General features: G+C 43.6%; 1 protein-coding gene across 1 annotated transcript in view; it reads right to left on the bottom strand.

Moving 5' to 3' along the window:
- Positions 1 to 2,702: 2,702 nt before the first annotated feature.
- CD37 (CD37 molecule) overlaps positions 2,703 to 24,307 on the bottom strand; it is a 124,808-nt gene continuing 103,203 nt past the window's right edge. The window contains exon 9 of the mRNA XM_073571069.1: positions 2,703 to 3,886. Within this exon, the coding sequence (XP_073427170.1) occupies positions 3,809 to 3,886 (78 nt within the window). The 3' untranslated portion in view covers positions 2,703 to 3,808. The remainder of the gene's footprint in view (positions 3,887 to 24,307) is intronic.

The raw sequence follows: 24,307 nt of genomic DNA, 5'->3' as shown, positions 1-24,307 counted from the left end.
ATTATACTTTTGATCTGGCATATATATATTTTTGCTATTTGGATTTTTTTATCCTTTTTTGTTGCTGTATGCATTATACTCTTTGTTATTATTATACGATCTGGGCTTATACTGGCTTGCTATAATAAATTGATTGTAGGATTTGTACCTCTATATATTATTTTCATACTTGAGCCTCATTGTAATTGGCTTATAGGCCTTTCTGTCGTTTTTTGCATGTATTTGCTCCCGCATATACCGCATTGTATTGCAATGCATTTTTAATAATTTATAATAAAACATTATTGATTTTATGGCACATAGTTTCCCTTTTCTTTTTGTATAGTATTGGAAATGCCATTATTACTAGGCAATATATAAATTGTGATGACTTAGCCTGTTGTTGAGCTGTGCTGGTGCGTATGAAGGCTGGGCTTCTCACTTGTAACGTTGCGAGACTGCTGCCGAGTCCCAGACTTATTGCCTGTGTGGCCCTTCATGTGCCTCTGGCCCTCTGCCCTAACCCATGGTTGTCATTAGCTTATCCAGTAGCAGCCCCTCCTATAATTATCTATGTGTTAGTACTATCTACACTATCTACGAGCTGTGAACTTTAACATGCCCCCATCTAGTGGCCAATCCTGCCAACTGCACTTTCTCTAACCTTATACATAACAAAATAGTCCAAAACTAATAGCCACCTCAATTCAGCATATTATATCTCAATTTCTGCCACAAATTTGTGCAGACATAACAAAGGCAAATAGGCAAAAAATAGATGAATCAATAAAACCAATCATTTATTAATAAATTTCATAAAATTCTTTTTTACAAGGAAATTTCTAAAAAAAAGGGAGTACAAATGTAATGATAGATGCTCACAGAATTAAGCTTTATGCAACATAATCACAGAATGTTTTTTTCTTTTCTTTTTTAAATTTTTTTACATACAAATTATCTCCAAATAGTGTTTATTTCTTAAGCATAAATTCATAAGCTATATTTATATAAACTTCTGTCTAAATATTTTTAGGGAAAGGCCCAATAGTTCTAAAAGCAGAAGAAACACATCTTTGATTAAATAGTGTGAAATACACACTGCTGAAGGTAAATAACAATTGGGTTTAACTCCCTATACTATGTGTATACCATGATAATCAAAGACAAGGCTAACTAATCCTTAATGGAGTAATCACAATGCATAAATGCTCAGATAGTAGCGACTTTTGTTCTCAATGTTTCTCTGATTAATTACAAATACTTATAAACAAAAATGCATAAGCTTACTTGATTGTGTAAATATGTATCTAATTGTTGTAACAAAGGAACAACCTAACTGTGTGTGCGGCAAAGAAAATTTCAACTTAATATGAATATATCCAATGCCTAGTGCAGAGAACTACAGGTTAATCATGTGTCCTGCTTAATATGCCAGCTATACTGATTCAATTTGAAATAAGCTATTCCTGCATGATGTAACAATGCAATCCTGTTTGCAATTATACAACAACTTACATGTATAAAACTTCTGCGGCTCTCTCATACACGTGTCTGGTTACCCCGACAGCGCCGTTTCGCCATACTGGCTTCCTCAATAGGGGGCGAATTTTATGAAATTTATTAATAAATGATTGGCTTTATTGATTCATCTATTTTTTGCCTATTTGCCTTTGTTATGTCTGCACAAATTTGTGGCAGAAATTGAGATATAACTTTCTCTAACCTTGTGCACATCAATGTAACAATATACAGTACATGCTATATATTATACATTTAGCAGTGAAGGGTAATACACTTAGATGTGTAGAAGTACTACAACTGAGCATTGGTAATACACCAGGTGTAGCAGTACCAATATAAAGATAAACAAACATGTTTTCTCATCCACTTACACAAGGACCCTGGACAGGGTAAATCATTGATAAATAAGGAACCCCAAAACTCAAAGTAGGTTTCCCCTTCTGACGCCAGATCCTGTAAATACTTATTCCTTGGACAAAGCATGCTTAACACTTTCCCCTTTTTGGAAGATAGAAGGAGGAAGAGGTTGTCAGGGTTAAACTTCTTGGGGAGCCCCTTTCTATGGGCCCAGTTCCTCCTTTATGATATTCACAGTAGGGGTAGGTGCACTCGATCAATTTCTCCACACCCGAGAAAAGTCAGATCATTATTAGCAGAGTTTGATCAGATAAGATTTTTCTCGGAAGTGGAGAGAAAGTTTCACCATCTTCTCCATTGTGACAATCCGTGAAAATCGGACGGCACTCTGATGTCATCCAAGTGCCGTCCGATTTTTTTTCACAAACTTGCTCTGCTGTCTTACATGTCTCCGATTCATTCGGTCCTAGGAAAAAAATCGGACATGTGCACAGGACCATAAAATATCATAGGGGTATGAGTGTTGTGCGTGAAACCCATGGATAGCGCTCATCCGAGAAGATCTGTCGAGTGTGCGAGCTCCAAGTGTGTTCAGATTTACAACTACGTGTAGCCCGGAGATTGCTGATGACCTCACTTCTGATTTGCATGTATATTCAATATACATTAGGCCACGTTTCCATTAGGAATTTTGGGTGAGTTTTTCATGCTGCAGATTTTCTACACCCATTAAGAAAATACGCAGCACAAAAAAACGCATCGTGGGAGCATAGCCTTATAAAGAGTTAAAAAGTGTGATGATGATGACGGGGGCTCATTAAATCACCTATAAATAACACATGATAAATGATTCATGTCATTTTATTCACATGCAGTACACAAGAGCTGATCATGAATATTTTACATTTGTTCACATTAACCAAAACTATCAGAACTACTATGTGTTATATATACTAAGTATTTTTAGAGAACTGCATGAAGAAAAATTCCAGGGAGTCCAGAAATCATGGCCCAGACTCGGACCACCAGTCACAATTTTCTGAATTTGGTCTAAAGCGCATGGACTTGTTATAAATTGCTTCTTATACAGTTCTTTATCGTGCATTGACATGTGCCAGTTTGTTGCCACTTTTGCAAAAATTGTGGAAAAGAAAAAAATAATCTGCAAAAAAAACAGCAAAAGTAACTGCACGCCCATATTTATGTATACTTTTCTATCTTATACCTGTCACACTTGTTGGTATGCCTTTATAAGTATTGAAATGGCTGGTATAGGAATGTAAAGCACAACTTATATCTCAATGGAATGTGACAATTGCTTATAAATCTAAAAATTCAAACTCAAGATTTGGATGATGACTTATATTGTATAAAACAGGCATAAAGAACAAGAACAATCACAACCACTGCGCAAGTCACAACAGAACAACACACGTATGACGATGTGAAACACATCTATTTACAATTGTAACCTATTCCTTAGAATAACTTTTTTTTGTATTGTTGGTTGATTCTATATTTTTGATCCTTGTAACATTGGAAGAAAAAAAATTAAAAAGTCTTTGTTATACATACAATGACCTCACGATGTCACTATTGACTTAAAGAAGTGACAATAGTAGAAGCATAAAAAATGCGCTCACAGAGGACTGATTGCCTGGCAGTTCATCCCCTGGGACTAAATACTGCAATTGGTAAGGTATTAAATATTCCAAAATATGGAGATGGTGGGGACTGAACGGTGAGCAGAGCCTGCTGTCCACATAGAGATGATGTAGGACCTTGGATGAAGTCCTGAAGCTTCAAACCTTTTGTAAATTGACCATCAATGGGGAAGGTCTTGTGCCATCAACAAGATGAGCGGGAGCATGCAGTTTTTTTTTTGTTTTGGTTGGATGCGCAGTTTTCATTCTCCTCTTTCTTGGGCAGTGCCAAGAAGCTGAACAGTCTTTTAGGAATAACGGGCGAGCTTGTTGTAGTTTTGGTCCAGATTCCTACACAGACACATCGACAACGTCATGACAAAGAGCTGCGGAATAGATAAGAAAGGATATACATGTTAGCGATGTCTCTGAGCATCAATCAGAGAAAGAAAACTTGTGTCTTTATTTTTTATTATAATTCAGATTGATTTTTTTTTGCTTTGTTGCACTTTTTTTTCCTGAGAGCCATATATTTTTAATTTCCATTATGGTAGACACACGAGGGCTTGTTTTTTTCGCAAGACAAGTTGTAGACAAGTTGTAGTTCTGCACGAAACCATTTTCCTAACCATATAACATACGGTGAGACTAGAGAAAAATATATAACTGGGGTAAAATGGTAAAAAAAAAAAAAAAAAAAAAAAAAAACCACAGCATCTAACTACTTTTGGATTACCCACAGACTTTAAACATCTGGTCAGGCCACACTTTACTCTACACTGACATTATAAAATGTCAGTGCAGAGTAAGCAACTTGTAGGACATCATGCAGCCGCAGGGGCAGGGAGAAAGACCTTGTTTACCTTCTAAATCCTGAACCAGATGCTCATGTTATTTCTGGTTGAAGAGAGCACGAGTTGGTGGGTCATAGAAGACCCAGTCCGCCTTGCTATGCAGCCAGTAAGCTAAATTTCCCATGTAACCGTGTCTAATATACCAACCAAAGTTACAAGGGAAATCATTAATAATAAAAATAAAAAAAATTAAAAATCAATGGTAAAATAAACCCCATTAATTTTTTTAAGATCTAATGGGGGACATATTATTAATTTACTTATTTATATATATTTTTATTTTGTTACTTATTATGATATACTTTATTTATTAACTAATTTATGTATTATTTATTTTATATAATTTTCTTTATTTCATTCACACCAATGTGAGAAATAAAAAGAGCAAGGAAAAAAAACTGAACTAAAAATAAAGTCATTGCCAATCTGAATTACTGTTTATAGTTCTGCTCCCTCCGAAAAAAAATAAATTATTTCCAACATATAGAAATAATGTTGACGGAAAAGTGAACTCAATTTTAATTGTTTTTTAGCAGTGTAAAGTAGACACATATCTTCCAATTTTTCTTTACATTTTTTTTACCAATATCAGAAATAAATTATATGAAAATGAAGCCCCATATATGATGAATAAAAAAAATGCAAAAATTGTTTGAACAGCCAAACGAGAAAAATTTAATACGGTTGCATCCAGTACATCTGAAATCTGTCGCCGCTTTTGGCATGGGGAAGTTAATGCAAATCACTTCTCCCATGTCGCTACTATGTGAGGAGAACAGATTTTTTTCTGTGTGTTTTAAAGGGGTTGTCTGGAACTTTTACATTGATGGCCTATGCGTAGGGTAGGTCATCAATATCTGGTCTGCGAGGTTGTTCCCCGTGTCGTCAGCAGACAGAACTGCTCAGTTATGGAGCTGCAAAGTTTCGTTGATGCAATAGTGGCTGTGGCTCTGTACTGCACATCCACCCCCTATTGATTTGAATAGGGGGCAAATGTGCAGTACCCGGCTGCAGCCACTATACAGCCGATGGCGCTGTGCTGTGCTGTTGCACCCCCTCCAAACAGGCATTGGTGACCTATCGTAAGGATAACTCCATCAGTATTAAAGTCCTGGGCAACCCCTTTAAACTCTTGTAAAGAACGACAAAAAGGTGCACTTCAAACATTTTTACAAGTATTTTTACAAGTATTTGTACATCTTTTTATTTGTTTTCTTACATTTTGTACAGCATTACTAATAAATGTTCCTGACTGTCTATTAAATGATTTCAGCTATTACAACTAGTTCACTGCTGGGGCATCAGATCACAGATGTCCTGCTATGGGGGGAGGTTCAAAAGTTTAATAGAGGGAGTAGGTGCCCCCATGAGGACGAATAGTGGCAAAGGGCCAAATATTACATTAACTATACTACTATTTATATTGAAAAAATGATGCGTGTTCTATACATTGGTGGCGGCAATGACTCGTATATATTCATATATATGTGCAGACAGAAAGAAGCTATTAGATCACGTCATCTTGTTATAACCAACACAGGGAATGTTGCTCATTTTATCTGCTCACACCACAGAAGTTATTAGTTAGTTGGAGGCCACAGCCCAGGCGAGAGACCCAAGAGAGTCCTGGTGGGGTACTAGATGCTGAAAGCTTCTAGTAACAGAAGTAAAGTCTGAATGAGATGTAGTCTTATTGGCTGCGTAATCTCATGGCGATATGAAGAACTTGAAGAACACTGACATGAAGATATAAAGACATGAAGAACACTGACATGAAGACGTGAGGAACACTGACATGAAAATGGATCGCCCGCCAGGGCAGTGGGGTACTCGGTACCGGGCCGGTATCTCAGAGGGAAGTGTCACAGTAGCGTTAACCTGGTCCGTGGCCCTGGGCGTCCATGTAAAAGGGGTTGAGCGTGGCTGATTAAAGTTTATAAGTGGATGATACGTGACGCCAACTGTGGTGCTCGGCAATGAAGGGGTTAAGCCGACACTGCAGGCAGATCCTCTGGGACAGATGGTATAAGGCAGCAAGATGTAATCGCCCCCCACAGTTAGAGCTGTAGTCCCAGGGCAGTAATAATAGGCGTTGAGGAAAAGGGTGCAGTGTTAGGCACAGAGATGTAGCAGTGCTGAAGGGGTTGCAGGAAGAAGGCAATGACACAACAGGGTGCAGTTTCTTTTACCTTTACTTTGCTTTGCAAGTGCAGTCCAGGATTCAGATTACAGATGGTACAGGAGTTAGCCAGCCTGGAAGCAACTTAGGAATCTCTCTATGCAGATGGGTTGTGTAGTCTCCTTTCTAGCGCTTAACTGAGGTACAGGCAGTACTGAGTTATACTGAAGTTCCTCTTGCTTGCTCTCTCTTAGAACCCCCTCGTATGGCAGACAGCTGTAGCCTCCTTCTTCTGGCTCACACGTTGCTGTTGTGCCTCCGAGTCTTATGTGGGAACAGCGCATTTACAGCTTCCTATTCCTCCGGTTTTTGCTGCAGGAGCATCAGTATCCATACAACCTCGGAGACCGGACTCCAGAACATGCGCTACGCTAGAAGTGAGCCTGAACTCTGCTCAATCCTCCAGCTCTTCTTCTCTCGTCCACACACTTCACCCTCCTCACACAAACTGGCTAACTTCCCCTTCCTGGCCCCCAGAGAGCAGCTCCTCCCCCAGTTTGGTTCAGAGCTCCCTCTGCTGGCCTGGAGTGGGAACTGTGCTGTGTGTTGTATTTACCTGACAGAGAGACCCTTTATTGCTTCCAAGCATGACGTCACACTCCCTAGGAGGAAGGTAATGCCACTGTGGCGACCATACTCCTGGGGGCGCCACATTCCCCCCTAGTGCAATTCAGTACTCCCGGACTGAAGAAAACATGTAAAACATATTGACAAATGAACAATTGTAAATGTAACAAGATTTCAAAAAGGAAAAATTACAAAAACCAAAGCTCAAAAATAGTCCTGATGACGATTAGTCCATGCGTCAATGTCCATGGTCCATTTCCTGAGCAGTTGGTAACTATGTACAAGATAGTTTTGGCCACACATAGTCCTGTGGCCCAATTGTCCATCAAAAACAAACTGATATTTCCAAAAGGTTCAGTCTCTGTAGGCACGTAAGCTTGAAAAGGTTGCATATTTACAGTTTACCATTTACATTAACTTATTTATATACAAAACCTTACTGGATGCCTTGTGTTAACTACTGGTGTAGTGTGTGTTGTACTGGCTACACTACTGGTGGTTCTGCGTAGAACAGGGATACTAGATTTCCTAGGACCACTTCTACTCACTGTGGGCATGACAAATTCACCACTGGCAGGGTGAGAATTCTCTCTCTTGTTCAACTGCTGGTGTGGCATCCGCTGCCTGTACTTGCTGGTTTGCAGGGTGGTCTTGAGTCACTTCTTCTTACACTACCAGTTGGGGAAAGGTTAAAACTGGCACCACTATGGCTTGATTCTCTCTAGTCCAATTTGTAGGGAATTCTCCGAGTATAGTACTGACCTTTTCTTCTTCTTCCTCTATGGGCTGAAGGTTGTTTTGCTCTTCCATTCTGTCCTTTAGTTGGTCAGGGCACAGTTTCAGATGATCCCTCGATACTGCTGATGAGGTTTCTCCTCCATCCTTACTGATAAGGCACACTTTGGTGTTGTCAAAGTTTGATGGTAGGACGGTGTAGGGTTCAGCTTCCCATTGGTCATCCAATTTATGCATCCTCCTTTTCCTCTTTAGGACTTGTTCTCCTGGTGACAAGGGAACTGCAGGTGCATGTTGATTGTAGTTCTTTTCCTGTTTTTGTCTCGCCTGAGCGAGACTCTTCTCTACACACTCTTGTACTCTTCGGTATAGCTGCTGCCGCTCTGTATCCCTGTCAGCTTCTGGTGATGTCGCCTCAGGTGTAAGGACTCCCATATCCAAATCAATAGGCAACTTGCCAGGCCTCGCTCTCATTAGGTAGGCTGGAGTGCAGTTGGTGGAATTCATAGGAATGTGATTGTAGAGGTCTACCAGATCTGGCAACTTCTCTGGCCAGATTCCTCTCTTCCAAAGGCAAGGTCTTCAGTAGATCGATCACCACTTGATTCATCTTTTCACACATGCCATTGGTCTGTGGATGGTACGGTGTTGTCCTGATCTTCTTGCAACCGTACAAGTTACAGAATTCCTGGAACACTTCTGCCTCAAAGGCTGGACCTTGATCTGTAAGCACTCGCTCGGGATATCCGTGTGGTCGACAAAAGTGCTGTTGGAATGCTCTGGCTGCTGTCCTGGCTGTTTGATCCTTGACAGGCACGACTACCAGGAATCTCGAGTAGTGGTCAACGATGGTAAGAGCATAAACGTAGCCTGAACGGCTTGGGACGAGCTTCACATGGTCCAGGTCGACCAACTCAAGTGGTTGTTTGGTTATTATTAGCTGCAAAGGAGCTCGCTGGCTTACGGTCCTTCCTGCGCAGGTTGCATTGTCCACACTCCCGGCACCAATTTTCAATGGCTTTCCTCATACCAGCCCAGTAGAATCTCGGAGCAAGGCCTCCAACTTTTTCCATCCGAAGTGTCCAGCTCCATTGTGGTATGCTTCCAAAACCATTGATGCCTCCCTCTTTGGGACTACCACTTGCCAGACCAACTCATGAGTGCAGGCATTGATACTCATCCGGCACAGCTTTCCCTCATAGAGGAACAGCTGGGCCTCTTTCCTTCCACAACTGCTGGGTTTCTTCAGGAGCATCTGGACTTGGGTGTGAGTCAGCTTGCGACAGTAGCTCCTTTACCAGGCGGACTGCGGGGTCGTTATCCTGCGTTTCTGCCCAGTCATGATGTGGCAATGGAGTTAGTGTGGCCTCTTTCACGATAGACCGTCTGTTTCTCACTCCTTGGGCACGTTGGGCCGCAATTGGCCGGTGGAAGGCAGGTAACTATTTCTTCGAGTGCCTCAGGGTCTTCTCCTGCATCTGGCAGATTGGGCATTCTGGACAGCGCATCAGCATTGGCATTCTTGTGCAGCGCTCGGTACTTGATGGTGAATTCATAGTTAGAAAGCCGGGCCATCCATCGCTGCTCCAGTGCGCCTAGTTTTGCAGTTTCCAAGTGAGTCAACGGGTTGTTGTCCGTGAAGATGGTAAACTTGGCTGAAGCTAGGTAATGCTTGAATCCTTCAGTCACAGACCAGACTATGGCGAGGAACTCCAGTTTGAAGGAACTGTAGTTGTCAGGGTTCCTTTCAGTGCGACAAAGCTTCCTGCTGGCATAGATCACTCTTTCTTTGCCATTCTGTACCTGTGACAGTACTGCTCTCAGTCCCACGTTGCTGGCATCAGTATACAGAACAAATGGTTGGTCATAATCTGGGTAGGCGAGAACTTCATCTCCTGTGAGAGCCATTTTCAGTCGAGTGAAGGACCTCTCCAGTTCCTCATTCTATTCAAATGTAGGACTCTTCTTCCTGGCTTTCTTTGGGCTGGCCCACCAGAAGATTTTGCATAGGCGTGGCTATCTCAGTGAAGGCTTTGATGAACCTTCGGTAGTAGCCTACCAACCCGAGGAATTGACGTAACTCATGGAGGTTGCTGGCATTCTGCCAGTCCCAGATGACAGTGACTTTGTCAGGATCCGGTGCCACACCTTCTGCACTCACTACATGACCGAGGTACTGCACCTTGGGCTTCAGGAGGTGGCATTTGGATGGCTTCACTTTCAGGCCAAAGATGGACAGGGCTTCAAACACCTCAGCCAGGTGCTCCAGATGGTCTTCATAAGTCTTGGAGAAAACAATGACATCATCAAGGTACAACAGAACTGTCTCGAAGTTCTTGTGCCCAAGACAGCACTCCATTAATCGTTGAAATGTCCCTGGGGCGGTGCAGAGCCTGAATGGCATGTAGTTGAACTCGCAGAGACCCATTGGTGTGGTAAATGCTGTTTTCTCCTTGTCTGCCTCTGCCACGGGAACCTGCCAATACCCACTAGTGAGATCTAAGGTGGAAAAATAGTTAGCAGTTTTAAGTGCAGCTAATGACTCCTCAATTCTGGGTAATGGGTAGGCATCCTTATGTGTAATGCTGTTAATTTTTCGGTAATCAACACACATCCTCATGGTACCATCTTTCTTTATCACAAAGACTATTGGAGCTGCCCAGGGGCTACAACTGTCTCTGATCACCCGAGTTTCCTTCATTTCCCGCAACATACTTTTGGCACATTGGTATTGTGTTGGGGGTATAGGCCGGTACCTTTCTTTAGTGGGTGGATGATCTCCAGTGGGGATATGGTGTTGAACCCCTTTTGCCTTCCCAAAGTCTAGAGGGTGTTTACTGAATACCCGCTCATACTCCTGAGTCACTCAGTAAACCCCACTCTTTTGGTATGACGGGGTGGAGTCCGTTCCCACCTGCAGCTGCTGACACCACTCCTCCAGCTGCTTTACAGAGCCATTGTCCCCTGCCTGGTCGGACGAGACCAAGGGCTCTGCTGCCTGTATGGCATTGTTACTGACAGTAAACAGCTTAGCAACTGTGGCATACCGAGGTACTGTGGCCTCCTCCTCCCCACAATTCAAGAGGCGTACAGGTACTCTGCCTTTGCGAACAGCAACTACCCCTCTGGCTGTCAGGACAGTGGGCCAGCTATCAGAGTACACTGGCTCTACCAATGCTTGGTAATCTTTTCCTCTGAGGCCGATGGCTGCCCGACACCAAATTAACATTTCACATCTGGGGGGTATCGCAATGGGGAAAGAATCACTCACTCTGACGTTGGCAATTTCTCCGCCAGACAGTTGTACCTGCTATCTTTGCATCAGGGCCTTGATCTCCTTCTGCAGGACTCATTGTTCACTGGAACCAGCAGTCTCGGCTACCTGTTGCAACAAAACAACCTCGGCAAGACAATTTTCAATCACGTTAGTACCTAAGGTCATCATTGGGTTACATTCTCGTTGATCAATGTCTAAAGCTATCAGACCTTGAGATTTTAACTCTACTCGCCCCACTTTAATGGTAATCTCTTTACATCCTACTTGTGGCAAAGACTGAACATTGCTGGCAACTACTGTCAGTTCATCACTTGGGCCACGGATAAGTTCGGAGTCAGCCCAATACCGCTTGTAAAGGATATATGGCATAGTTGTCACCTGAGAGCCCGTTTCCAGCAAAGCGTTCATGGGGATGTCGTCAATCACCACTGGGAGGACCGGCCCCCCTCCAACATACTTGGCTCGCCAGTTCTTTGGGCCTTGTGGTCCTACTCCGGAGGTTGCTCGTTTAAATAACAAAATCTTGCGATGTGGCCTGCCTTGTGGCAGTGACGACAGATGGGATGTCCGTCCTGGTCATAGCGATCGTTGTTTCTCCCTCGGAGTGGCGGGATCCTCTTCTTCCGTAGTCACGGGACATCCTCTGGACTGGAGGCCAGCTGGATCTTCTCCTTTGAGGACACCTGCATGGGGACTGCACAGTTTTGGCAAGTGCAGCCATATTTTTAGCTAGCTCCTGGACCTGAAGGCGCAGTTCTGTAGATGGATCATTATCCAGAGTTTGTGCATCAGCCCCCACAGGGCTGGGAGGGAAAGATACTGCTTCTTGGTGGTATGTGATCGCTGGGCGCCTAGGAGGCACTGGACAGCTGACATTTGGTTCATGCAGCACCTGGATAGCCCTGTCTTTAAAGTGTGCAAAGTCTAGATCAGGGTTGTGTAGGGCTATGATGCGCAGCTGTGCTCTGTGGATACTGGATAGGAGTCCCTCAATAAATTGCTCCTTTAACAGTCTGTCTCCATCTTTCACACTGTCTGAATCAATCTGCTTTATGGCTCGCAGCGCCTCCTGCAGGTTAAGAGCATAGTCCCGTATACTGTCCTGCACTCTTTGCTTACACCCAAAGAATCTCATTTTTATTTCAGCTGCAGGGCGGGTGTCAAAGGTGCTTCTTAGCTTAGCCAGAATCTTTTTAACAGTCTCTTTATCAGTGTCCTGCCAGGCTTTTACTTCCCTTTGCGCTGCACCAGTTAGCTGCCCAATAAGGATGTTCACTTTCTGGCTTTCAGACAGAGGATGCACCTCAAACAAACTGCACAGTCTCTTTTTAAAATCACTCAGGGTATGTGACTCCCCTGAGTACTGCGGTAACCAGGCTGCTCCCGGTATATAGGGCATGGACAGTGGCTTTATGGGGACTGCTGTGATGGGCGCAGGTTCCTGCAGCGCTCTCGAAGCGGCGCTGCGGTGCCATTGGGGCCGCAGCAGCGCTGGCCCCTGAATCTTGCGGCACTGTGAGGGGTGCGGTGGCGTTCACCGCTGCATCTTCTCTTGCCTCAGGCATTCTCCTCCCCCCTAGTTAATGTTGGCCAGGCCCTGGGTTGTGCTGGCTTACTAGTTGCCGCTCCGCAGGCTGGATGATCTGGGGACGCCGAGACTGCAGGCCTCTGCTTCTCACTTCCCGCGCGCTGGTTCCTTCCCGCGCAGCATTTCACTTTTCGCGCTTTCTGGCTGGCTCTGGCCATGACGGCCCGCCCCTTTGGCTTTTCGGCAGGGTAATGGTGGCAATGGCACAATAGGCCTATGGCACACACGCTGTCTCTGGCACACAGGACCCGGGGACACCGGGCTTCTTAAATCCTGTTTGTGACGCCAAAATGGGTCGCCCGCCAGGGCAGTGGGGTACTCGGTACCGGGCCGGTATCTCAGAGGGATGTGTCACAGTAGTGGTGACCCGGTCCGTGGCCCTGGGCGTCCATGTGAAAGGGGTTGAGCGTGGCTGATTAAAGTTTATAAGTGGATGATACGTGACGCCACCTGTGGTGCTCGGCAATGAAGGGGTTAAGCCGACGCTGCAGGCAGATCCTCTGGGACAGATGGTATAAGGCAGCAAGATGTAATCGCCCCCCACAGTTAGAGCTGTAGTCCCAGGGCAGTAATAATAGGCGTTGAGGAAAAGGGTGCAGTGTTAGGCACAGAGATGTAGCAGTGCTGAAGGGGTTGCAGGAAGAAGGCAATGACACAACAGGGTGCAGTTTCTTTTAACTTTACTTTGCTTTGCAAGTGCAGTCCAGGATCCCGATTACATATGGAACAGGAGTTGGCCAGCCTGGAAGCAACTTAGGAATCTCTCTATGCAGATGGGTTGTGTAGTTTCCTTTCTAGCGCTTATCTGAGGTACAGACAGTACTGAGTTACACTGAAGTTCCTCTTGCTTGCTCTCTCTTAGAACCCCCTTGTATGGCAGACAGCTGTAGCCTCCTTCTTCTGGCTCACACGTTGCTGTTGTGCCTCCGAGTCTTAGGTGGGAACAGAGCATTTACAGCTTCCTATTCCTCCGGTTTTTGCTACCGGTGCATCAGTATCCATACAACCTCGGAGACCGTTACTCCGGAACATACGCTACGCTAGAAGTGAGCCTGAACTCAATCCGCCAGCTCTTCTCCGCTTGTCCACACACTTTGCCCTCCTCACACGAACTAACTTCCCCTTCCTGGCCCCCAGAGAGCAGCTCCTCCCCCAGTTTGGTTCAGAGCTCCCTCTGCAGGCCTGGAGTGGGAACTGTGCTGTGTGTTGTATTTACCTGACAGAGAGACCCTTTATTGCTTCCAAGCATGATATAACACTCCCTAGGAGGAAGGTAATGCCACTGTGGCGACCCTACTCCTGGGGGCGCCACAAAGATATGAAGAAATGAAGAACACTGACATGAAGACCTGAAGAATACTGCTGAAGTGTCCACAGGGAAACAGATCTATAGTGATGTGGATGAGGCAGAGACAGCAGAGGTCAGGATGCTGCTCCGCTACATTAGATGAAGACTTTCCTAGAGCAAGCTGGGAGGGGAGCACCTTTATAGGGCAGAGGAACAGGGGGAAGAGTGTAGAAACGAACACCAGAGAGGTTCATAGAGAGCCCAAGACCCAGCACTGGAATAGAACTGCCCCCGTACCCCACCTTCCAGTGCTGCTGTTGTGTAAATCCTATGCCTGTGCCCCTGTACAACAGAGACGTCGCCACTAACCTTTGTGCACTACAACCAGGAAACATGAGTTTGACTTCAACTAAAGCTCTTTGTTATTCCTTTCTACAATCCCTCATTCCATTTCTTTATTTCTCTTTCTTTCCTTACCTCCCTTTTCTTCCTTCTGTTCCTTCTTTCCCGTAAACATGAGTTTGAATACAACTAATGCTTTTATTTCTTCTTTACTGCAATTCTACAATTTTTGTACTGCAATTATTTTTGATAAATAAGTACAATTAAAAAAATTATTGCTTCCTTTCCTTTCCTTCCTATTTTCCTTCCTTCCTTTCCTTTCTTCCTTCCTTCCTTTTCTTCCCTTCCTTCCCTCACTCTCTTCCCTCTCTTCCTTTCCTTTCCTTTCCCTTCCCTCCCTTTCTTCCTTCCCTTCCTTCTCTTCCTCTCTTCCCTTCCCTTCCCTCCCTTCCTTCCCCTTTCCTCCCTTTCTTCCTTCCCTTCTTTCCCCCCCCTCTTCCCTCCCTCCCTTCCATTCCCTTTCCTCCCTTCCTTTCCCTTCCCTCCCTTTCTTCCTTTCCTTCCTTCCCTTCCCTCCCTCCGCTTTCTCTCTCCATCTCTCCCGTGGGAGGATTTAATGCGATTTGGGTGGGTGATTATTGCTATCCACTTTTTTGTACTGTAATTGTTTTTGATAAATAAATAAGTACAATTAAAAAAAATACTACTTCCTTTTCCTTCCTTTCCTGCCTTCCTTCCTTTTCTTTCCTTTTGGTCTTCCTTCCCTTCCATTTCTTTCTTTCTCTCTTCCTTTCAAGTCTTTCTTTCCTTTCTCCTCTCTCTCTGTAATGGGACTTGGATGGGTGTGTGTTTTCGATTTATTACTGTAATTCTTTATGATAAGTAAGCGCAATAAGAAAACTACTACTTCTCCCCTGTTCTCTATTGAATTACCCTCCTGGGGTACACCACAACACAATGTCAGCCAGAGGAACAGTATAGCTTATGGTCATCCCACATTCATATTTTCCACTGTTGTTGGTTGCACGAGATAATGGGCATGAGTGACCACCACCCGGGACAAGTAAGGCTCCTTCCCTTTTACTCTCATATTTGTGCACTGCAAAGATATTTCTCTTTATTCTACAGTTGTGGCCAAAAGTATTGACACCCCTGCAATTCTGTCAGATAATACTCAGTTTCTTCCTGAAAATGATTGCAAACACAAATTCTTTGGTATTATTGTCTTCATTTAATGTCTTAAATGGAAAAACACAAAAGAGAATGAAGCAAAAAGCAAAACATTGATCATTTCACACAAAACTCCCAAAATGGGCCAGACAAAAGTATTGGCACCCTCAGCCTAATACTTGTTTGCACAACCTTTAGCCAAAATAACTGCGACCAACCGCTTCCGGTAACCATCAATGAGTTTCTTACAATGCTCTGCTGGAATTTTAGACCATTCTTCTTTGGCAAACTGCTCCAGGTCCCTGATATTAGAAGGGTGCCTTCTCCAAACTGCCATTTTTAGATCTATCCACAGGTGTTCTATGGGATTCATTGCTGGCCACCTTAGAAGTCTCCAGTGCTTTCTCTCAAACCATTTTCTAGTGCTTTTTGAAGTGTGTTTTGGGTCATTGTCCTGCTGGAAGACCCATGACCTCTGAGGGAGACCCAGCTTTCTCACACTGGGCCCTACATTGTGCTGCAAAATTTGTTGGTAGTCTTCAGACTTCATAATGCCATGCACACGGTCAAGCAGTCCAGTGCCAGAGGCAGCAAAGCAACCCCAAAACATCAGGGAACCTCCGCCATGTTTGACTGTAGGGACCGTGTTCTTTTCTCTGAATGCCTCTTTTTTTCTCCTGTAAACTCTATGTTGATGCCTTTGCCCAAAAAGCTCTACTTTTATCTCATCTGACCAGAGAACATTCTTCCAAAACGTTTTAGGCTTTTTCAGATAAGTTTTGGCAAACTCCAGCCTGGCTTTTTTATGTCTCGGGGTAAGAAGTGGGGTCTTCCTGGGTCTCCTACCATACAGTCCCTTTTCATTCAGACGCCGATGATTAGTACGGGTTGACACTGTTGTACCCTCGGACTGCAGGGCAGCTTGAACTTGTTTGGATGTTAGTCGAGGTTCTTTATCCAACATCCGCACAATCTTGCGTTGAAATCTCTTGTCAATTTTTCTTTTCCGTCCACATCTAGGGAGGTTAGCCACAGTGCCATGGGCTTTAAACTTCTTGCTGACACTGCGCACAGTAGACACAGGAACATTCAGGTCTTTGGAGATGGACTTGTAGCCTTGAGATTGCTCATGCTTCCGCACAATTTGGTTTCTCAAGTCCTCAGACAGTTCTTTGGTCTTCTTTCTTTTCTCCATGCTCAATGTGGTACACACAAGGACACAGGACAGAGGTTGAGTCAACTTTAATCCATGTCATCTGGCTGTAAGTGTGATTTAGTTATTGCCAACACCTGTTAGGTGCCACAGGTAAGTTACAGGTGCTGTTAATTACACAAATTAGAGAAGCATCACATGATTTTTCGAACAGTGCCAATACTTTTGTCCACCCTCTTTTATGTTTGATGTGGAATTATATCCAATTTGGCTTTAGGACAATTCTTTGTGTTTTTTCATTTATGACAAATTAAATGAAGATAATAATACCAAAGAATTTGTGTTTGCAATCATTTTCAGGAAGAAACTGAGTATTGCAGGGGTGTCAATACTTTTGGCCACAACTGTACCTATATTTGTATTTGGCTTAAAAGAACTATATGTATGATCATAGCTTATATATTATGGAATGAATACAGCATATAATCTGCCAAACAAATGTAGATGCAGGAGAAACTAAGTAGCATTGTAATGGTGGAGCTTTGGTTGGCAAGATATTGTTGGTATCTGATATATTACCGTAATTCCCTACATAGAGCACCATATATTTATGTCCATGTTAGTTACCTTGCCAGTACTCCGAATAAAAGTCTCTGTAGAGCAAGGACACAAAAAGCTGCAGATATTAGCTCAGTGATTTACAGGTTTATTGTCAGGCAAATATAAAATATATATAACAGTGGCAAACAAACCAAAAAGCATCACTGCAAACCACAGATGTAGAAGAAGAAACAGCAAAACTCTTGTTTATAGACTGTGTTTATATTATGGCTCAGCCTCGATTATTATTTCAGAGGGATCACCTACAATACCAAGCCCAACCCATGAAGAACTGCAGCACCGTTTCCTGGAAGAAAGCTCCCATGCCCTACAATTACAGCCCTCCCCTGCTGATGATGTATGGAGACAAATGCTTTTTTGTATGGCATTGGGCGCTGACTACAGGTTTCCAGTCCATGATATTATGGGGTTAATTAAACATCCAATAGTTCGGAAATCCTGAACAGCAAAATGATCTGAATCTCACAAGACCAGAAGCAGAAAGCCTTATTCAGCTAGGAGTACAAGTGCCTTATTTAACTAACGCTGATCCTCCACAGGTCTACTAAGCTAAAGTAACAGATGCCTATGCTGCTGTAAGTACAGTACACAAGAACCATGAGTTCAGATGTTACATCACTAAGCTAAAGCCCCCCCTTACACATTAGATTAATGTCGGACGAACCCACCAGTGTCTTCGAATGACTGTCTAATGTGTAGGAGAGCCCCGCACAATTCATCGTCAGATGAAATCTCTATCTGGAAAGTCTGATTTCGTATTGTCTCACGGAGATAAGCCACTACCCAACATGTCTAGTGACGGCTCTCTCATTGAGAACACCGGCCGAACAAGTGCTCCTGTGTTTCGAAGAGACAACCGAAATGGTTACTGTTCAAACAACCAGCTGACCGCCATATAATGTGTATGGCAGGCTTTAGTGCCAATTTCTCTCCTTTGGCTCTGCTATTCCTTTGCTCATTGCCTCTTTGGAATTATCTGCTGCCCAGCATGTGCAACACCATCCTTTCAGAGATAATGAAGGACAGTATAAAAAAAAATTCTGGCTTTTCTTTCACACTATTTTATCTCATATTACATGTAACACTGAAAATTATATAAATAAATCTCCCCTGTCTTTTTTAGGTCAGCTATGTCCCCCTCCTCCTCACTTTCCTGTGTGTGGCTGTAGGGCAACTGACTGCAGTAGAAGCTTCCTTGCACAAAAGATTACTAAGCCCCACCCACTTGACTAGAGAGGGCTTTAGCTAGTCACCAGTCAAGAATGGAAGACATCAGCAGCAGATAAACCAGTGTTCACTGCAGAATTTCTGCAAGACTTGACAGTTTCAGGATCATGCAGAAAATGCTCCAGACTAATTAGCAGCGAGGACCATTGTTTCTTATTTCATAGAATCATTAATTTCTAGGTTTACTGTTCTTTTAATGTCGCTGTGACCCAAGTTTAACTTTAACTCTATACTGAAAAATGCAGAATATATTTGTCATGGTTTGTTGTTTTTGCTTTATCACTCTAGGGCTAGTTACTCTGCACATTTTCATCTGTTTTTTCAGGGTTTACCCAAAAATTTACGGACTATTGTGCACAGGTCACAAAACAGGAAGGTGGAAAGATTTAGCCTGCGCATCCGCCATCATGTGCTGATGAGGTTCACAACATCCACTGAGCAGATAGGGGGTCAGCTACACAAGGAAACAAAAGAGGAACAGAAAGTAGACTGTACAATCATGAAAGAGAAGAGAATCATTTTGAGCAGGTGCGTTTACACAAGAGGAAAGATACAGAACGAAGAAAAACAACCAGAGAAAATAAACTCTTGCTTAAAGTGTCTGATTTACTAAAAGAAACTGCGCGCAACTTGGCAACAACAATGCAATCTACAGAATGTCAGAGGGGATGCAGCCTAGGGTTGCCTTGCTTGCCCCTAGTGCTGACCATCTGGGGGAGAGATCAGCACAGCCACACATATGGTTAGGATTATACCAAGTCATATTATCCTTAAGTCAGTCTGATTGAGTGGTTAGCGGCGACCACAAGAACAAAGTTGCAGTGTTAGTGTGTAGTTATGTTCTTACCACATTTACCAGCAGGGAAAGATGCCATAAAACAGTTTGTCCGCTGATATGTATGACATTTTTTGTAACTCTAAATTTAGCCCTTATTAATAATTTTTAAGTGTTGAAATCCTTGTGTATTAGGTAAGAGAAGTGAGGCCTCGTGTAATAGGTAAGAGAAGAGAGGACTCGTGTATTAGGTAAGAGAAGTGAGGGCTCGTGTATTAGGTAAGAGAAGAGAGGGGTCGTGTATTAGGTAAGAGAAGAGAGGGGTCGTGTATTAGGTAAGAGAAGAGAGGACTCGTGTATTAGGTAAGAGAAGTGAGGGCTCGTGTATTAGGTAAGAGAAGAGAGGGGTCGTGTATTAGGTAAGAGAAGAGAGGACTCGTGTATTAGGTAAGAGAAGTGAGGGCTCGTGTATTAGGTAAAAGAAGTGAAGCCTCGTGTATTAGGTAAGAGAAGTGAGGGCTCGTGTACAGTATTAGATAAGGTAAGTGAGGCCTTGTATATTAGGTAACAGAAGTGAGACCTTGTGTATTAGGTAACAGAAGTGAGGGCTCATGTATTAGGTAAGGGAATTGTGACCTCGTCTATTAAGTAAGAGAAGTGAGGCCATGTGTATTAGGTAACAGAAGTGAGGCCTCGTGTATTAGGTAAGGGAATTGTGACCTCTTCTATTAGGTAAGAGAAGTCAGGCCATGTGTATTAGGTAACAGAAGTGAGGGCTCATGTATTAGGTAAATGAAGTGTGGCCTCGTGTATTAGGTAAGAAATGTGAGGCCTTGTGTATTAGGTAAGAAAAGTGAGGCCTTCGTGTATTAGGCAAGAGAAGTGAGGCCTCGTGTATTAGGTAAGAGAAGTGCACACTCAAGCGTAGTCTGCCGTCTGGAGGGTTGCCCGCAGGGAGGGAGTGAACCTTCACCTGCTGCAGCTCCTGTCTTCCCGCCAAATGCCCCGGGTTCCCGCTCTCAGCCCCTTTTATTACAGACCCGCCCTTAGCAGCAGGGGTTACAGGTCTGTCCCGACCAGATTCTCTGTCCCCCTGCAACACTAGTGGCAGTCCCAATGGTTCCGGCCCAGAGAAACTGTTGCCTCTATAGTTCTGGTCCTTACTCCCACATCTCATTAACTGAAAACTTTTAACACTAATTACACAACAACCACAAAACAGATTTCTTCTCCCCAGGTATCATTTTAATCAGTGTAACAACAGCAACACGACAATGCCTGTAGTTTACGTAGTATAATCCTGCTGGCAGGTTTGCTTTAAGGCAATTTCTAGATGAAAAAAATGTTCTGACCACTATTATAATGTGAATTGTTCAGAACAAATTATTTTAAATATATTTAGATAACAAAATGGAAAAGAGTGTCAAAAAGTTAGTTTAAAGCAATTATCGTATGTAAATAGAATAGGCATACATACATATATATCTAATATATATATATATATATATATACACACATATACATATACACTCACTGGCCACTTTATTAGGTACACCATGCTAGTAACGGGTTGGACCCCCTTTTGCCTTCAGAACTGCCTCAATTCTTCGTGGCAGAGATTCAACAAGGTGCTGGAAGCATTCCTCAGAGATTTTGGACCATATTGACATGATGGCATCACACAGTTGGCGCAGATTTGTCGGCTGCACATCCCTGATGCGAATCTCCCGTTCCACCACATCCCAAAGATGCTCTATTGGATTGAGATCTGGTGACTGAGGAGGCCATTTGAGTACAGTAAACTCATTGTCATGTTCAAGAAACCAATCTGAGATGATTCGAGCTTTATGACATGGCGCATTATCCTGCTGAAAGTAGCCATCAGATGTTGGGTACATTGTGGTCATAAAGGGATGGACATGGTCAGCAACAATACTCAGGTAGGCTGTGGCGTTGCAACGATGCTCAATTGATACCAAGGGGCCCAAAGAGTGCCCAGAAAAAATTCCCCACACCATGACACCACCACCACCAGCCTGAACCGTTGATACAAGGCAGGATGGATCCATGCTTTCATGTTGTTTACGCCAAATTCTGACCCTACCATCCGAATGTCGCAGCAGAAATCGAGACTCATCAGACCAGGCAACGTTTTTCCAATCTTCTACTGTCCAATTTCGATGAGCTTGTGCAAATTGTAGCCTCAGTTTCCTGTTCTTAGCTGAGAGGAGTGGTACCCAGTGTGGTCTTCTGCTGCTGTAGCCCATCTGCCTCAAAGTTCGACGCACTGTGCGTTCAGAGATGCTCTTCTGCCTACCTTGGTTGTAACGGGTGGCAATTTGAGTCACTGTTGCCTTTCTATCAGCTCGAACCAGTCTGCCCATTCTCCTCTGACCTCTGGCATCAACATGGCATTTCCGGCCACAGAACTGCCGCTCACTGGATTTTTTTTCTTTTTCGGACCATTCTCTGTAAACCCTAGAGATGGTTGTGCGTGAAAATCCCAGTAGATCAGCAGTTTCTGAAATACTCAGACCAGGCCTTCTGGCACCAACAATCATGCCACGTTCATAGGCACTCAAATCACCTTTCTTCCCCATACTGATGCTCGGTTTGAACTGCAGGAGATTGTCTTGACCATGTCTACATGCCTAAATGCACTGAGTTGCCGCCATGTGATTGGCTGATTAGAAATTAAGTCTTAACACACAGTTGGACAGGTGTACCTAATAAAGTGGCCAGTGAGTGTATATATATCTAATATATACTTACCTTGTAATGTCTTCACATCCTGTTCCGTCCAGATGTGTCCAGATCCCAGAATTCCAAGCGGCGGTAGTTCACCGACCGCCATATTGGGACACCCAAGTGATGGGTGTCTCAATTTGGAAACTGCTGGTGGTAACCAACCTCTTGCGCAGTACCACCAGCGGAACATCGTAGCACCACACACACACTGTATACACCGTACGCAGTCTCTTGCTCAGTACCACCAGCGGAACACCGTCGCGAACACGCCGCCACCGGGATCAGCTGAATGATTCGCTGACCACCGCCATCTTTGTACAGTAGGAGCGCATGCGCAGTTTTAATGTGACCACCGCTAACTGTCTGCACAAAGATGGTGGCAGTCTGATTTACTGCGCCTGCGCGAATTCTGTGCAGGCGCAGTGAATCATTCGGTTGATCCCGACGGCAGATCCGCAACGTGTCTACAGGCAGAGGAAACCGGTCACATTAAAGGGGTTTTCCCATGGACTAAATTTAATTTTAAAAATTGTCTGTGTGTGACCGTGTACGGAGCATACCACATCTCCTGGGCGGGGTAGGAAGCAAAAGACAATACAGACATTACAGCAGGGGATCACAGAGGATTAATTTTGTGAGGTAAAATATTTCACTGACTGTTTTTAAACAATATTTTTCCTCACTAAATGTATCCTCTGTGATCTCCTGCTGTAATGTCAGTATTGTCTTTTCCTTCCTCCCCTGCCCAGGAGCTGTGGTATGCTCTGTACATGGTCAGACACAGAAGACAGCACAGTGGTGGAGAGAGAGGCAGCAGACAAGGGGGGAGAGCACATGGGGTACACAGGTCAAAGAAGAGATGACAGGAGAGGAGAAGACAGCAGATGGGGTAGAGAGAAAGAGCACAGGGGTGAGAGAGACAGAGCACAGGGGGGAGACAGCTCAAACGAGACAGCACATGAGGGGAGAACACATCACAGGAAGGAGAGACAGCAGACAAGGGGGATAGCACATGGGGTAGACAGGTCAAAGAAGAGCGCACAGATGGAAGAAGTCAGCACATGGGGAAAGAGAGAGTGGATAGGTGGGTGAGCACATGGGGGAGAGTTTCTCAACGCTGCAAAGCCTGCCCCCATCGTGACAGTACCGCCTTCCCAATGCGATAGCATTGGGCCGCCATGTAGTATACAGTATGTATATATATATATATATATATATATACACACACATATATACATAAATAAATATATGCACACAAGCAATAGCACACGTACAGTATACACCACAAAATATTATTAAAGTGCTCTGGAAGTGAATAGGAAATGACCTATACACAGCAAACAAACCAAAGGTCACACAAGACATAACCTGACTGGGAAGAACAGGATATCATCTGAAGAACTTCTCATTAATCTTTTCTCTAGAACCAAAGCCAGTATGTGGCCGATAAACTGGAGAAACTGATAGGCAAAGTACAATGGTTAGTCTTAGTCTTTAATTTCTGGTCGGATGAAAGAGGATGTGTGGGCCTCACAAAATAATGTAAATATTCTATAGAGAAACTGTCTGTATTTAGCCATGTAAAGAAGAGAGTAAATCCCCGTGACAGCAGGTGTGAGCTTACTTCCTGCACATTTGTAAAAATCAGTTGTAAAAATAACAGTAAGTGACAAATCCGTTAAGTAGTGCAGCTTCCTCTCGGCTCAAGTAAATAACCTCGCACAGCATAAAACTTCCTCAATCCAAAATATAAATGATGATACATAAGAATAATGACGATGGATTTAAAAAAAAAAAGTGGTATCATAGATGTATAATGGTTGACATCTTTTATGTGGATGACTTTATGTAATGTCTTCACTGATCACCATGGACAATGTCGTTACCATCTGTCATAACAGGCTGTGTCTTCAAGTTTTCCAACCTTCTGGTAAATAATTTAGACAAATATCTGCTATTCTGATCAGCTATAAAAGTGTCTTGTTTTTTACTTTTTAGTGGTTGTAAGACCTCAGCTACTTAGCATCCGGTCTTTGTTATGCTGTCAAAGATGGTGTGATGGCTGATGACTTGGGTTGCCACTTCTGCCACCAGGGTATGTTCCAATGGGAGATCTACCTAGTCAATAATTTGAAAACCACTACATAAGTGAATCTATGAAGGGGTTTTCATTTGGTTTACACCCTAAAACCACATTGGGTACCTACACTCAGATTAGGCCAGGTTCACATAGCGCTAACACAGCCCGTTCAACATATAGCGTTGACGGGCTGCGTTAACACT

Source organism: Dendrobates tinctorius, unplaced genomic scaffold, assembly GCF_039654945.1.
Source record: "Dendrobates tinctorius isolate UK_male_01 unplaced genomic scaffold, ASM3965494v1 ptg000028l, whole genome shotgun sequence".
Lineage (NCBI taxonomy): Eukaryota > Metazoa > Chordata > Amphibia > Anura > Dendrobatidae > Dendrobates > Dendrobates tinctorius.
Note: the sequence above shows the minus strand (reverse complement) of the source record. Positions and strands in the feature narration are given on the sequence as shown.